General features: G+C 48.2%; 1 protein-coding gene across 5 annotated transcripts in view; it reads right to left on the reverse strand.

The window, feature by feature from the left end:
* The window catches only part of TNIK (TRAF2 and NCK interacting kinase), a 203,510-nt gene that overhangs the window by 36,402 nt on the left and 150,167 nt on the right, over window positions 1-16,941 (reverse strand). For 4 of the 5 annotated variants that reach the window (XM_067301614.1, XM_067301613.1, XM_067301610.1 and 1 more), the window contains 4 exons: window positions 8,221-8,331; window positions 7,583-7,669; window positions 6,136-6,336; window positions 610-774 (listed from right to left, as the gene is read on the reverse strand). In XM_067301614.1, coding sequence (XP_067157715.1) covers window positions 610-774; window positions 6,136-6,336; window positions 7,583-7,669; window positions 8,221-8,331 — 564 coding nt within the window. The remainder of the gene's footprint in view (window positions 1-609; window positions 775-6,135; window positions 6,337-7,582; window positions 7,670-8,220; window positions 8,332-16,941) is intronic. The other variant, XM_067301611.1, reaches the window with a different exon arrangement.

Genomic DNA, 16,941 nt, shown 5'->3' on the forward strand with positions numbered 1-16,941 from the left:
GCGGGCACTGAACCGGGTCCAGCCCTGATGCTCTCACAACTTTCCGTGGTGGGGTACTTACGGACCTTGTGACTGGGATTAGCTTTTAAAATAACGATTCCCCTCCTCATTGTGACCTACTGCCCTTTCCGGATGTGTTTGTGACTGATGTTAACTCGATGGAAAACCAAAACAAAACTTTGAAGTAAAGTAACAAAGGAAGCAAAATCTTTTTCTGATGATCCTCAGCATCAAAGCATCCTAGGCCTTTTGTACCAGGCTCTGGAGTTTTAGTCCTTTAAATAAAACATAACCGAAGAGGAACAGAGCAACTGCCTTACTGGCGCAGACCAGCGGTTCCTCTAGGTCCTCAGCTTGTTTCTAGTAGGAACCAGTACCTGATGCTTCAAAGGAAGGTATAACCCAGCATGATGTTTCTAACACATGGAGGTGAAAAGAAGAATCCACTCATGAATGTAGATGCTGCCCTTACTCACAAACACACCTCAGGCTGAGAAACCACGGAGCGAGACATTATTTCCTTCAATCCACAATCTTTCTCGTGACCTTACCGGCACCCCGAGCATCCTGGTTTCTGTAACTGAGCCTGCTGGGCGGAAGCACCATTACCTGCGGGTCCACGGGTCTGAGCAGGGGTGGGGTCCGGGCTGGCTGCACACTGCTAATGCTGAAGGACTCGGAGCGAGGAGGCAGGTTGGGGTCAGAGATCCTGTTGGCCACCTTGTGAGGCATCGCCGGCGAGCTCTGACGGTTGAGTCGGGAGCGCTCCTCCACCTGCGGCGACATGGGAGGAGAGCCCATCAACACCAGCTGCCTCGCCGGATCTCCAGTGCACGATCTAGTTACCGCACAGCCATTTGGCCTGCTTTCCAAAGAGATGATCGTATTTCCTGCTTATTTTCCACTCTCTGAACCAAGGGACTGGGTCGCTTTACGCACCAGATCTTTGAGCTCTTTAAGGATGTCCGTATTGGGAAATGCTCAACTCTGGATCTCGGCAGTCCCAACCTCTTCAGCCAAGCTCAGGCTCTCACGCAATCTGTATTGGCTTTGCTTTACTTCATTTTCCTTCTCCCTCACCCCATTAACTTGCCCCAGGTTTATCTGCTCCATCGTATTTTTGCCTCTATCAGTTTTCCTCCTCCCCCCCTTCCCTTTCTAAGGTAGCACCCAGCCCCTAGCCCCCATTAAGAGTCTGAAACGGAGCTGCTTTTTCAGATGCTCTCCAGTGTGGCTCGATGTTAGTAGCTCAATTTAGAGGTGGACAACGCTCAGCATTTTGTTTCACTGCGTACGCGACATCCTCGGCTGTGACTGATTGAACAAACCAGAGTGCCTGTACAGGGTACCAGCGTTTCACCCTCGCACAGGAAGCGCTGCCTGCAGTCCTGCCCGGTTCACTGTAGGCTTAATGTAGCGTTGCTCCAAGGGACTGCCACTACGGACACGGCTACGATATGTTGTGCAAGCACAGAGCAGCAGGATTCACTGGACTGCTGTATTTGTGAGGTCTGAGATCATGAACAGGTATCATTAGGAAATCTAAGTGGCACCTCCAGCTTCTAAGAGTAAGAAAGCCCCATGAAAAAGCCATTCATAACTGAAAACCAAGGCATATATAGGAAGCTCCTTTCTCTTTAGATATACCAGGTTATTCTGTGACTATGGAATCCAAGTCACCCAGCAGATTGTGCAATAAATGCATTTTAAAGAGTCCAAAGAAAGGACTATTTATATCTCATGTGCGTAACTCTTCCTTGTGAATCCGAAATGGAAAAATAAAGCTTCAAGGAAAGGCAGCAAGCCTCGAGAAGGTGCTTCTAGCAGATGACTTCTGAGAAGCAGCTCTTGCCTCTTCATAAATGTATCTTGAAGCAAGGGGATCCTTTACTGTAAACACCACAAGGAGTGCTTTTGTTAGATTTGAATCCAGGAATAAACATGGCAGCCAGAAAATGTCTGGCTTTGATCTAGATTTAGCAAGTCTGGCACCTTGTCGTGTATGGAAGGAAAAAAAAACCTATTACTGATACAGACATAAAAACGAGGCCCATTGTTTTCAGGTAATCTTGGTGGAAATAAAACGGTTTCAGCTAACCCAGACATATGTGCAATCTGTGTGCTACTAAGATTAGACTGCATGAGCTGATATTCATGCAACATATGCTATGCAGAATTTTTGATACCTAACCAGGGATCTGATGCATATTTTCACTCATGAGTCATTAATACATGTGTTAAATACCATTAGCATGTCTTAATTCCACCATGTCATGTCAAAAAGTAAACCATAAAATAGGTTTGCTTGGAAAGAACCATAGCTTTTTCTAAGGTAAATATATATTCATGAAAGACATACAAGAGCCCTTATACTGAGCAGAAGTCAGATGAAAATTTAGGAAAGAGAATCCTATTGTATGGACTCTTTCTCTTTAAAGGAAGGGTGGTTTCTCATTCATGAGTGACCACCCGGGCCACCACTGGGGCCCAACAGGACCTCACAACTTGCCCCATGCGCTGCCCACCAGCTCCAGAGGCTGCAGAGCTCAGTTCAGCGATGCCCGCAGGAGCCTTCGCAGTGCATGTGAGGATGGGGAGGAGTGGGGAGGGAGGCGAACTCCTCCTGAACAAGGTGGCCTCTGCACGAGCGCTGGGACAGGCTCGCTGCCGGCTGCCCCAGAGGAGCTCCAGTACATCTGCTCGTTATCCAAGCCTTGGCACTCACCACAGCCGCCAAAGGCGACGACACCGATCCCTCCGGCTATTTTTGGGAGCTCGCCAGCAGAGTGCCAAGTCATACTGTGCAGCCGATTGTGGAGGATTTCAAAGTTTGCATGGAGAAGGCAGGAAAGTAATGAAATGGGGGATGTCTGTGAACCGGGAAGGAGAAAGATGCTTGGTTTTCAAACCACCATCAACACCTCACCAAGCGCTTTGTTTCACCAGCACACTGAAGACGATACGCTTGGGGCTCTCCAGCTCTACTCCACGGCGTTTTATTGACTATGGCATTACACAGAGAGGGGAAAAAAGCGGCACTCTGCAGTGCCAAACTCTGCAGGAATTCATCATCGCTCCCGTTCGCCAGCCGTCTCTTATATAATTCAAGATTCACGTCAAACGGGAAACATCCCTAGCAGCTTCTGCGGAGGTCCCAGTGGAAAGCAGCTAATGGTGCCATGAATTATTTCAAAGCAAAAGAAGGATGACAAAAGCCAAGGGGACTGAAGGAGGAGCTGAAATACGAGTTGGCTGGTGCAGAGAACAGCACTGCTGGCGACACAGCTGAGCCTTGGGCACCCACGGAGGCGTCAAGCTGGTGGGAAGAAGCACCACAAGGCCAGGCCCAGTGCACCCAGGCCCCTTTGAAGATGTCCACTTGAACATCCCCCTCGCTGCTCCTTTATGTAAGGTCATATAAGAAACTGCTCTTTCCACTGCCGGGGATCTGCCCAAACCTGTCCTTTAGCTGACTAAGCTGCAGGTGCTTTTTCACTGAAAAATGAGATCCAGACATCTATTTGTTTAGCAAACACTGGTTCGCAGCAGAACGGTCGGTAACAGAGAACTGCTAATTACTGTACAAATACTAGTACTAGTAGTATATTATAGTCCTACTACTTATAGTACTAATGCTACATGCCTGGCTTGAACATCAGCAGCTCCCAGCATGACGCCCAAAAGGGCCCAGCTAGTCTTTCACTGGAAGAGGAGATTTGTGTGGGTAAAAAGGCCAGGTTTGGACCAACATGCAAGCTATATCCCAAGGTAACGCTCCAGTGGATAATCCCCCAGACTCACGGGAAGGCGAGTTGAAGAGACAGCAGATGAGGATGCACACCATGTGTGTTGGCATGGACTACCTGATCAGTGTTTCAGCCTTGCAGAAATGCAGGCAGGGAGAATTTACACCTAAGACTTCCTTGACATAGTAATTTGCTGTATAGATATGCGGAAGCACAGAAACTTGTCTGTCACCAGACTTGTCTCCTCCCAGTTCCAAAAAGGAAAATAAAGTCTCAATATTTCTGTTAAATTATTATGTTTGGATTGGGTACTGGAATTGTCAAATTATGGCAACAACTATGGTATGATGATAGTAAGTGTTGGTACAAGTTTGGGTATCTGTATAGCCAGTAAGAATTGTACTTCAATATTTGCAGCAAAGTAGCTAAACTGTGCTAAAAATGGGACTATGTGAAGTAGACAAACCAGGGTATGGAGGTGAGGGGAGTAGTTATGGGAACTACCCAAGGGTGCTGTGTTGGGGCAGTGAATCAAACTACCGCTCCCAAGAACATAAAGAAGGTAAATTTGCCACTTGGCGCATTTCATTATAAACCGGACACAGTCACACAGGTAAAGAATAAATGGTTTGGACAGCCAAACTGTGGAAGCTGGAGATGTTTCAAAACAACAGGAAATCTCATCTCTCCTATGATTTCAGAAAAGTGTATGAGACCATATGCTGTTGCTCTTATTCCCATTTTACAGTCCCTTAATATAATGCAACTTTGTATTTGAAACAGAAAGTCAAATCCAATTCTTTTATCCTTCACCCTAGAAAAAGATCCCTTTTCATAAATCTTTGTTATAGATAGTTTTGGAGACAGTGCCAGAGGTACTTTAGCAATGTTCTAGGTGATTTATTTAAAACTAGGCAATGAAAGAGAATTTACTCCCATTTTCCTGTTTGCTACTTACTGTTAACACTACTGCAGATGTACAGTAGAGACTCAATTTTGCATAAGGCCATGGAGGCACCATGGAGGTGGAAGCCTCTCCTATCAAAGGTGGCTCAGAGCTGTGCTGTTTGGCACATCTGTCTTAAACGGGAACACCTTGTCCACAGACCTACCTACCAAACCTCTTCTTCCACTGGAAGGGTTGAGAACAATCCTGAAGCTTCTGTGAAGACAGGCTGGCAGGTGCATTAGCTATTAGTAAACTCTTATTTCTTGTGATACTTCAGGAAAGGAAATAGTCATAACCTTAAGTTCTTACTTTTCATCTGGAGTAGGCAAATTTTTCATAATTTTTGAAGCCCACATCTAACTTGAGAATGTGAGGAACTGACACCTTCCTTTGCTCCTGTCATGGTTTAGAAATGCTAATAACTCTTCATGCTGTTATCCTTAGCAAAGGATAACTGATTGAATTTTTTGAGCATTTGATGCTTGCAGGTATTGTGGATTTAGTGCAGCTGAAGGTTGCGAATTGGAAAGATTAGAAGACAGCTAAGTGTTGGATGCACATTGCATCTCTGCCAGGACAAAAGGGTGCCAGACACTTGGCAACAGAGCAGCGATCCTGCTTAGTGGGAAGAATAGGCAAGTTATTAAAAGATCTTCCTGCCCAGGAGTAGGGTTACAAAATTAAACTAACAAAATCCAAAGAACTTTAGAAATATTAATAACAAGAGTGGGCATCAGTTTTACTGGAACCACCATAAAGAGATTAGGGAGAAAAAAAGTGCTTGCATATGATCCTGAAACCGCACTGCAGACAACGCATTTCTTTTCAAGACTATTCAGTCAGGCAATAATTAATAGTCAAGATCTCACAGTTGTTACAAAAATTCCCTCTTTTTGTTGGGGGGAAAAAAAGAAAAACAGCAAAGTGGCTTGCATTCCTGAACATCATGGAGGATCAGTCACCCCAAGAGACACGGCCCTTACCACAGGAGGAAAAGCTGTCTGGTCCCTGTTTGATTACGGGGAAACTGAGATAGTAGTGAGCAAGGAAGCCCTGCCACAACCGCTGCTCTGCCCCCTCCGCAGTGACACGGCAGAAAGAGGAGCCTCCTGTGCTTACGCCTGGCACAGCCGCACGGCCCCAGCTACGGCTCAGCCACTCCAGGAGGCTCCTCCTTCTCGCAATCCCTCATGGAAAAACCTCCTTTCCCCACTCTCCTCTCCCCATGCGCATATGCACATGCAGACACACGCACACACGCTGTGCTTTTAATTGGGAGTGCTTCCAGCAGAGCTAACGGCACTGCGCTGGGAAGAGCGAGAGGGGAGGCAGACCCAGGAGCGCGCAATCTGCCATGCACAGCTCAGACAGAGCTGCGTGCACGGGGAGCCAGCTCTGCGGATGCAGACAAGCCCCACCACACTCCTCCCTCTCTCCTACCTCCTTGGCCCATGCTGGCTTCTCACTGGCATTTATCCCTTCCTTGTAATGGTAGAGCGGTTTCTTCTCCGCTGGCCTCTGGTCCTGCCGCTGCTGCTGCTGCTGCTGCTGCAGGGAGACCAGGTAGTCGCGCTCCTGCTGGAGTTGCCGCTGCAGCCTCTCCGCTTGCCGCTGCTCCTCCAACTGCTTGCGCTTGTACTCCTATCCAGAGAAGAACACAGCAACATGGGTGCCCGGTGCCACCGGGATGGGCCTGGCTAGTGTGTGAATGCATGACCTTGGCATTGAGAGGCCGCAAACACAAGTGTGTTGCATCTTCCTAAGCCACACGTAGATTTGGTCCAAGAAAGGCACATTAGTGCTAAGTAGCTGTAATCTCACTGATGGAGGCTTTAAATCCACATTTGAAACAGGAGGTGGGGATCTGAATCCCTCGGGCAGTCCCAAACAGATACTGATCACACAATATAATGTTCTCATAGGGCTTATAAGTTACCATTCATTTTTCCCAGATTTTTCCAGATGGGAGGAACAAAGGACCAAGCCAATGAGGTGCCAAACATCATCGGTTCATACAAAATTCAACTAAAGCTGAGCCTATGCAGCACTTTGTAGGACCAATTTATTGTTTGTGGCAACAGCTGCACAGCAGAGCCAACTGTATGATCCTTCTCAATCCCTAGGGCTTTATGAGGTTTAATTACTAAATCATTAATGCTTTTCTTAAAAGCGCCTTTCTAAAAGGGAAGGACTTGTGTGAGGCTTTTTTTCTTTTCCCTAAATAAAGCTAATGGGAAGAGAGACAAATAGTAAACCCTGTGGATTAAAAGAAAACACAGTGAGAATAACAGCTACCAGCATTAAAAAAGGACAATTCAAAAAAATAATGAAATAATAATAAAAAAAAGTCTAGAATGTGAACAGCATGAGAAGGAACATACAATATTCCTGTGAAGGAATTAAAACAAAAGTCTTCACTCAGAATACCAAAGCCTGCATTGCAGGGTGGGTTTGCTGGTGCAGATACATTACAGCTTCATCACATGCCAGCATGCTGCAAACAGCCTTAAAAATGACACGGCAACAGGTACAGCGGGACAGAGGAAGGGTCTGCACCTCTAACGAAGGCAAAAGCACGCTACGGGAAGAGATGCAATGAGAGGAGCGCGCAGCGAGGAGCCCGAAACCAGTGCGAGGCCAGGTACGGCGGAGAGGCCAAAGCGCAGCGAGGGAAGTCACGGCCGGCTCCGTGCCGCGGGCAGGGGCCGGAGCACCGCGCGAGTGGTGGCGTCGCGCAGCCGGGGGCATTCCCAAGGCGCCTGCCCAGGCGAGCTCCGCGTCGCGGGAGCGCTCGGGACACACGAGCACACGCAGGCACACGCGGGCGGACGCATGCGGGCGCGACGCGGACAGACGGCGGCCGGCGGGGCCGGGGCCACCCCATTACCAGAAGTAGCGCTTGCTCCTGCAACAACTGCTGCTGCAGGATCTCTAACTGTCTCTGCTCCTCCTCTAACTGTCGCCTGATGTACTCCTGGAGGCACGGGCAGCAAGGGGCAAAGGAGAAAGAGAGAGAAGGTGAAAGAGCCAGTAATTCCCAAGAGGAAGAGCCTGTCAGGAGCACGAGGAGGACCTGGTGTGCAGATGTCCACCCACTTGAGAGCCCAGATGCTCTCAGTCCCTTCACCACCGTCCAAAGCCCAAGGGCTCCTGTGGCCGGGACAGGGGCCTCCAGGAGGGAAGAGCTGCACACATGGACTAGGGACAGCACAAACCCCTACGCTGGGAACGGGAGGGTGGGAAAGCTCAACGTCAAGTGTCTCCACATCTGCGGGCAAACAAGTGGATCCACACAGAAATAAATTACAACAGTGGAAGCGACACACGCAGTGTTAACAATTAAGCAATTTAGGCTCAAGTGGTCTAAGTGGCAAAAAATGTGAGTGTTATGAGAAGATCTGACTTTTAACTTATTAAATTAAGAGGAATTCACATTAAGGGCAATCATCCTGAACTGAACCAGTTGTGATTGCTAAGCGCAGCCAGGCCGTGAGGACCCGATCCAGCCTGGAGCTCCGGGGGTACCTGCTCGTGCTCGGCACGTCTCCGCTCCTCCTCCCTGCGCATCTGCTCCTCGTAGTGCCGCCGCTGCTCTCGCTCCTGCTGCTTCCGCATCTCCTTCTCTCGCCTCTGTTGCTGCAGGGGTAAAAGGCACAGGTGAGCCATCGAGATCTTGGCAGCCGCTAATAAAAAGTTTCTTGGGTGCTCAGAGCCCTTTTTCTCATGGCTTTTTGGAAGCATCTTGCCCAGCAGCCTGTAACACTCCTGCGGTGGTGGCCGCTGACCCCGCGGGCCGCCTCGTCGCATGGGACCAAGTGGCTGCTCTGGCAAACGTGGCCGTCGCTCTCCGCAGCAGAGCAAACCAACCCACATTTACCTCCCATCCTGCTGGGCTTCAAGGAGCAACGCAAATAAACTGCAGCCCTGCTGATGTGAACCAGACTGCCCACTGAGAGGGGAATACGTCCCTACTGCATTTGCTGAGACCAAAAGCTAATATAGAAGACCCCAAATCCAATTATTACTATTTTTTTTAATTCTTACCAATCAGTCATGTTATTTACTAAGGAAAATAAGGCTCTCGGTCAAGTCATTCGAGGATCAAACTGCTTTTTATGAGAAGGACTTGTACATTTACAGCCTCTTCTCTAGAAATCAATACTGTTTCGTAATTACATGCCACTCAGAGGTCCTATGTGCAAGGCTGATCACAGAAAAGGGGGAGAATGTGCTTATAACGTGTCCTGCGGGCTCCGAGACAGAAACTAAAGAGGTAAAAATAATTAGCTAGCATGATGCTGAATTGCTTCAACTGCCTTAAAATACAGCATGAGCCGGGTGGCTTCATGTCCTCAGGGCCACTCTCAGAGCTGCCCCAGTTCCCCGCTCCTGGTTTGCATCACAGGTTACTTGGCTCTGTAACATCCTTGCCACTAGTGACCCCAAGGTGTTTCGGGGTGACGACCATCTATGACCTGCTCCGGGGTCACCTGAGACTTTGACTTGAATTGCCCAAGAAGATGCTACTCCTTATCTTTCTTTGTAAAGTTCCCAAGAGATCTACTCATAATTTTTTTCCCTTAACAGCTTGTTGTTCCAAGGGCGGGAGATCTGGAGCTTGTCTACCGTACGGTGCTTCTGAGCCCTCACAGGTTTATTCCAGTGAGGCGTCCTGGGTGCACGGGGCATGCTGGTGCCCCACTCCAGGTGACACCAACTAACGTGGGGCAGTCGGCATTCCTGCGGTGTGCCACATAGCCTGCGTTGTCAGCGGTGGCACTGGCAGGACAGCTGGCACGGTGAGAACCCATCTCAGCCCTACCCTTCAAGTAACACCTGCAGCAAACATCTCTTGGCTCCCCCTAACACTGTCATCCTTTCCATCCCCCCGGACAACTCTCTGCTCCTCTGGTCTCATGCCGTGAAGTTGCTCCTCATTCAACAGCATGCAGAACCAACTGCCGGGACATGCAATTCCCAGAGGAAGCCTGTGAACAAACCCACCTGACTCTCACGCGGCACCTCGCTGGCGACTGTTTTGGGGCTCCCTAGATTACTGTAGAACAACCTTTGGAAACAGAAGCTGAAAGAAGCTTCAGCAGGTCACTGAATCCCACGGCACCGTGAGCCATACCTGCACCGTTAGTGAGGTGCTAGCACTTTCTCAGTTATGCCCTAAAACGGTGGCTGTCCCTCATCCAAACGCGGAGCGGTGAAGAGCCCACCACGGTCATAAGCCCAGCGCAAAAGGGAGGTATCTGCTGCGAACAGACTTCTCCAGCAGGCCTGACTCTTATCCTGGTTTTAACCCAGTGAAACTCCCCAAACTGCCCCAATTGCTCTGCTTTCCTGTCCACACGAGCAGGGGGTCAGGCCCAAGTTACTTGCAATACTGTGGCTACAACACCCAAGGGGGCAGCAGGCTCCTCCGCACCAGAGTGGCATTAAGCCAAAACGCTAGGCAGCCTTGGTTCTAGGACGGGCTCGAGGGGACGTGGGAGCACGACCCACCAGAAAGCCAGAGCGCCAGAGACCACCGAGAACAACCTCCCAGGCAACCTGCTAATGCAGTCGCACCTGATGCGGGACGGATCGGCCCCTCGGCGTGCAGCCGGCAGATCAGCAGAGGGCACTCAAATGCAAATGTTGGCTACCGGGGACGCTGCGGCCTGCGGTACCTTCATCTGTCACTGCACCGAGCAGGCATGCAGCAGTAATGGGGAGGTAACATGCTGAAGCACAGAAGATTAGGTCCTTTTTTCTTCTTTTTTTTTTTTTTCAGCCAGACATTTTTGCCACTGCAGATACACAGTGACTGAGCAGACTGCAATAGCGAGGAAAGCACTAAAGGGATTTGAACTGCAGTATGTTAGCTAAATCCTATGTAGGTCTCGAATATATAGCTGACTACAGTGGCTCTGCCCAAGGAGCTGGTTGAGCTATCGGGAGACAAAAATGCATATGCTTTAAATTGTTGCTGTGCAGTAAACCTGCAGAGTTTATATAGATAGATTTGATATAGATAGATAAATATAAAACATATATATATACAGGGAGAGAGAGAGAGTACCTATTTAAAATAATTTTTAAGGACACCCCCACATTACAGTAAAAGAAAGAGTCATTGTCTGCCTTACTCATACCTTCCCATGCAAAGGTAATGTCCATCAATAACTTGCTCAGAGACATTGATCATTTTCTCTAGCTTAATGTTAGAGATCTAACATAGTTCTAGTGCCATCTATAGCCATATTTATCAGTGCTGTTTAACTCTGCTCAGGGAAGGAAAATTACATTAAACCTGAAATAAACTCCTAGCTACAGACTCTGGTGTGTCCCACGCCACGCACATTCAGTCGCACTACCCACATAAGCTCGAGATGCATGTGTTACTCGCGGCGTACGCGTGTCCTTTTTGAGTGTGGCGGTAACATACGGCTATTTTTATTTTGAACTCTATACTAGGAATTACAGAGGACATGCCACTGGGATATGGTAGCTCTGCAGCATTAACAATAATACATGGGAAGTCCTAACTTCACGAGCACTCCCTTGACCTCCTTAGATGAAAACTGTCGATGAAGGTCACCATTTCTACACGCTCAGATAACACACATGGGCCTCAGGGAATACCGAGCCCTGCAGACAGAGCACGTAGTTTTTGACTAATTGGCTGAATACACATTAACTGGAATTTCCACCCACTGTGCATACCACACAGCTTTTGGGGGGAGTAGGTTGGGTTTTTATGCTTTTTGTTAAAACAGCATGCTCCATAACAAAACACACAATGCTTGTGTAGGCTGGGCTTGGCCGGCAGGAGGCACGGCCCTGAATGCCACAGCTATTGCCTGGATAAAAATTACCTGATTGGTCTTTATTTCCAATCCAGCAAACAGACAAAGCCAATCCATGCGAGGAAGAACACAAAAGCCTTTCCTTTTTTCCCAGGGAGGTGGCCGTGCCCTTCCATCCTTCCAGGCAAGCACACCCCGGAGCAGCCCTGGGGAGCCTGCCCCATTCCTGGTCTCTCCATGAGAAGCACACACACATCTAACCACTAGCCTCCTCCACACCTATTTAAATCCATGAACCCTGGGCACGGCTTTCTTTCGGAGCTGGGCCAGCTGCTCTTCTGGATATTTAAAGGACCTCTGTGGCCTGGCTCTTTGGTTTACCTAGGCCATGAACACAGAGCTGACTTGAGCTTTCCTGGCAGTGCTGTAGTGCTTTTGTCGCGTCATGCTATAAGCAAGTCATTTGTCACGGTCACATTATAAGCAGTTGCAGTTAAACAACCTAAAGGCTGTCTCCACAGAGCTACTAGGAATCAGCAGAGTCCCCATCTCCCGATGCGCCCAGCTGCCTTCCACGGGCTGCCCTGCCTCTGCAGCTGGCAAACATCTGGAGAGGACATGGCGCTACGAAGGAGGGCGCGCAGCCTCCGGCACTGCGCTGATTTCTCATCTGCCGCTGCTCACCCTGGTGCCCTCCCCGCCTGCGCTGGGTGCGCTGAGCTGCACCACTGAGACCACAAAGCACCCAGTTTTAAGTAAGGATTAAAATCATCAAGATGCAGCTGAAAAATGAAGTGAAAGATTCAGATATCTCTCCTCATTTGCCTCCTTTTCTCTCTGTTTCCTGCCCTTCTTTCCCCTTCCACCGTGAGGGCACACTTCCCAAGTTTCTCTAAGCCTGGATCTACCATATGTACTTACGCTCTCCAGATCTATTATTCATGCAAGGCAAGAGCACCAATTAATCAGGACTGTGTTTATATAACTCTGCAGGTAAAGCTATATGCAGCTCCTTGTAAGCTAGAATGGGATCTTACTTGTGCTGCACTGGAGATGACAGGTTTTAAATATTGATGAGGGAAGACATATGAAGGCAAAGCCTCCAATGGGAAGGTCCTTGGAGGTCTGGCATGAAACAAGGACTTCAAAGGAGCAAGTTCACTTTGCTGTATCAGACGCATTTAGGAGTAAGAGGAATCACAGAGCTGCGCAAGGTTAGAGCCTCCCTGTGAACCGCTGGCAGGTGCTGAGAGGCAGTAACACCCGCAAGAAGCAGCTCTCGGAAATCTTGGCTCCTGCTCCCAAACGCAAGCAAGAGCCAGCAAAGCAGTAGATGGGGAATTCCAAGTAACAAATGAAAACAAATATTCTAGGTGGTTGCGTTTTTGTGACAGGCTCATTTATCTCAGCCACCAGGGAAAGAGCGAGTATGCCTGGAACATCATCTTTTCTGACGCACCAAGCACTGGAGCACGGAGACGTGTTTCCTACTGGTAGAAAAACTGGGTCAGAGCTTCCTGTCACAGCAAATGGGAATCTTATATGCTGTGAACTGTTGTGGGAACTTTTATTTGGGATCATCATGAAGGAACAGGAGTGAGACTCTGTGCAGGAAAAGGCTCATGCGTCAAAAGCAGTGAGCTCTGCAAGCTTTATAAACAAACCAGAACGGGAGAGATGCGAGTATCTGCTATAGGACCTGCTGTAACACAGCTTCCCTTGTACATGGGTGAGGGGACTACTGCCAGGATCACTGCAGTACCACCACGATCCACAGCACTGCGAGGAGGCTGTCATGCTAATGCAAATGTTCCTTCAAGCTAGATGATACCTGCGCATGCAGAAGAATATAACAATAGCTGGCATAAGTTGATCTGTGGTTAATTGCTGGAAATTTTGTGCACTGCTTTAAAAGAGCTTCCAGCAGATGATCTTTTGCTTTAGCTGGTTAACATCTAATGGAATCGCAGCTATTTTTGTCATCCACTGAACATCCAGCTCCTATAACCGCATTGAAAGAAACTGGACATGTAAAGAGCAAGATGCTTAGACGCTTACATTTGTCTTGTATGTTCTCTGTAAAGATCTGACCTTTGTTTTCTGCCTAGAAAGGAAAAAATCCACAACGTGACATAAAAATGTCGTGTAAAATCCTCCCTGACTATCTGCCCACTTCCACCAAGGGGTCTGCACAGATATCTGTCTTGCAGTATACCTAATGCTCCTGAGAGCGAGGAATGCTATTCCTACTTCTCAGCCAGAGTTTTGCTGGTAAACCCAGTCGGCAAGGTTCAGTCTGTGCCAGGAGCAGATGGAGGGCTTATTAGGGAATGATATATATAGGAAAAGAATGACATATATAGGGAAAGACCAAAATATATTCAAGCCAAGTCACCATACTGCATAACATGAATATTTGCTTAGTGCTATTCTTTAGTTCTTTAATTTTTATTTTTCTGCAGTTATTTCTGGTGCCCATCTTGAATTCATATGATGAATTTTCTGCACCAGGGACAACAAAGCTGCAGCTCTGTTCCCCAAAAGCCAGGGAAGGAAAACCCCACCACGGAGCTCCCTTTTGCCTTTAGGCCTTCTTGCTTTCCTTTCAGAAGAACACGGTACCAAAATCTCTGGAGCAATACAGGTTTCTGAAGGTAACTCTGTTGCTCTCAGCCTACAGAAGTGAGCAGTCAGGGAGCACCTGCAATCTCAGGCTTTCCCACAGTCCCGTGGAGCCCTGCCAATGCAGTTACACCACTCCCGTGTCCCGGGGCATCAACTTACCTCCTGATTCAAAAGGCTACGGCTGGCTTGAGGTGTCACTCAACCTTCTTACAAATCCAGTGTATGGTTAGCAATTTCTTTTACTCAGACATAAGGAGACACCTCACGGAGTATGCTTCCAGAGGTTTTGTCCTAATACTATAGTAAAATATGCATATTCAATCACACCAAACCTAAAATTCCAAATCGTGCATTCAAATGCTTATTTGATGCATAATTGTTAGAGAAGGACCCATGTCCAGACACTCACTGTACCGTGTTTCTACAGCTCTTTCCTACTCCATGAAGCGCCTGCTCGCTCCCCCGCTGCCTACCGGCATGCACGGCCATGCTCACAGGCTTCAACCCCCAAATATCTGCCCCTCACCACCAGGAAAAACAGGCAAACAAGGCAGAAGGAAGGCTGAAGCCTTGTTATTCTGCTCTGGCATAGTCATTACTGAATTCAAGTTGTGACACTTTCACTGCCAGAATGATGTCGACAAGATCTGAGGGAAGCCCCAGAGCTAGCTTGGGGATTTTTATTTCCACTGAAATTAATGACAGCTGCAAATCTAAATCTCTTAGGCTGCTCAGAAAAAAATTCAGGAAGATTGGTCAGTTGTTGAAAAAGAAGACCCAAGTATATGATAGATTCAAGGAGAAGCTAAGGATGGCCGCGGTTTTCAGGGGCAGCATGAAGTGCATCAAGACAGCACTAGGAGACACCCAGATGAGTAGACACCCTTTACTTTTTTATGCATATATTTGATGTTTTTGCTGCAGCAACATCATGAGATATTGGATTTCCACAGAAAGGCCCTAAAGTGAGATGTACTTTGTGAAAGGTTCAGAAATCCTGGCTTAGGAACATCAAGATGACAGAAAAAAACATACTTCCTTGATTACAAGCCCTATAAGGTGGGAAAATAAAAATGGTGGAAGTTGTCTCTCTGGCAGTATTTAAAAACAAGACTGGACAAAACAAAAGAAAATCTACTGAATTTCTGCGCTGACAGAGGAATGGACTATCTCCCCTATTCACTGGCCTTTCTCTAACTCTTTTACTGTGAATCTCCACTATAAATTAACTCCAGGCATTTTTGAGCTTTGCATCCTCCTAAGTCGATCCTTCTGGTACTGCACTGGTCTCGCTGATTCATTCAGTCAACTTGGCCATGTTCACGGTGGTTTGCTATGAGTCACAGCTCTTGCTATAAACACAGTGACATGTCTGGCAGTACTAAAGAGGCTGACTGAGGAGCCCCAAAAGCCATGAGCTCCAAGCGTTTATTCGTCCCGGATGCTCTACTGGGTTTTAAAGGTCAGCTTTATTTTGAAAATAGAGTAATCTGAATCTTCCCCTGGTCTCTGTTGCCAGTGATCTGTTGGTACAGTGCTGCCTACGAGAGCTATTTGCACTGACCGCACCTGGTCCTTAGTCAGACCATACAGTAGCATGGAGCAAATTCACTTCCCACTAACCAGACTAAATCCAGAGCCAAGAGTCAACCAAAGTTAGTGTAAAGTTAGTGTAAGAAAAGACAGTCAGGCCAGAAGGAAACGCCGCAGCTGCTGCCGAAGTGTTTGGGTGCTGCTGCGATGGCGATGAGAGCTGGACCAATACCGCTTTCTGGAGCAGAAGTGCAGCAACAGAAACCACCTGAGTGCACGGGGTGCCTCTGGGAACTGACGGCGATATCGAACTCGGTACACTTGTAATAGCCATTGTTTGGTAGCTTCTGGTGTGCCCACCAGACGTTTGCTGCCTCCAAATATCTGGGAGGCATATAAAGACTGAACTCTGTATCCACTGCTGGTTATCTGTGCCAGAACTACTGGGACAGCATGGGGCGATACACACCGCTGCTAACGTCTCCTCAAAGAGGCAGCATCATTCCCCGGGGCTGATGCTGAGACTCCTCCCTGAGCATGAAATTCAGGTGGAAAATGTTCAAAGCTGCTTGTTTGGCTTCTCTATCCCACTCTCTGTAGGAGCAATGAAACTTTGTGTTTGCTAATCTCTGCCTCTACTATTTTCCTGTTTTCCTACAGCAGCCAAGAGCAGGTACACATAACCTTGCAGCAGGCAACGCTGGGATCAGCTGCCCTGGGAACTGTCCTTCCCAACCACTGCCACTGCTCACGGGGTTTATGCCAGGAGGTTTATACCTCGTCGAATACTTCTGCTTTAACCCTCACCATAGCAACTCGGCTACGCTTCTTGCTCTCCGCACCAATGGCATTTAACAGGGAGGGGAGCTCATTTTACCAAGTGGTCAGAGATGGGGTGAGGCTAAACCCCTACCCAGGCAGACTACCCGGAGTAGACAGGCAGCTAGGGATGTCCAAAGGCACCTCCAAGGGGCTCTCTCAGAGAAAGCAGGACACCTAGGAGTACCCGAAAGCCACCATAGCGCATGCCCAGTGCTCCCCTTGACCTGCAGCTCCCCAGGCCAAACCCCTGAATACTGGGGCTGTGCCCACTGCACCCGCAGCTCAAAAAACAACCCAGAGAAATGCAGGAGCAGCACCTCCTTCGCTCAGGGCAGAGCTCGCCTGCCTTAGCAGGAGGATTAGAGCCCTGCATTCAAAACCCGCTTGGGAAGCATCAAAGAGAGCGAACAATTTTCTTCTAGGCGAAGAGAACATATTAATACACTGGTAAGTATTGTATTCATTACAG

The sequence above is a fragment of the Apteryx mantelli genome, chromosome 9 (assembly GCF_036417845.1).
Source record: "Apteryx mantelli isolate bAptMan1 chromosome 9, bAptMan1.hap1, whole genome shotgun sequence".
NCBI lineage: Eukaryota > Metazoa > Chordata > Aves > Apterygiformes > Apterygidae > Apteryx > Apteryx mantelli.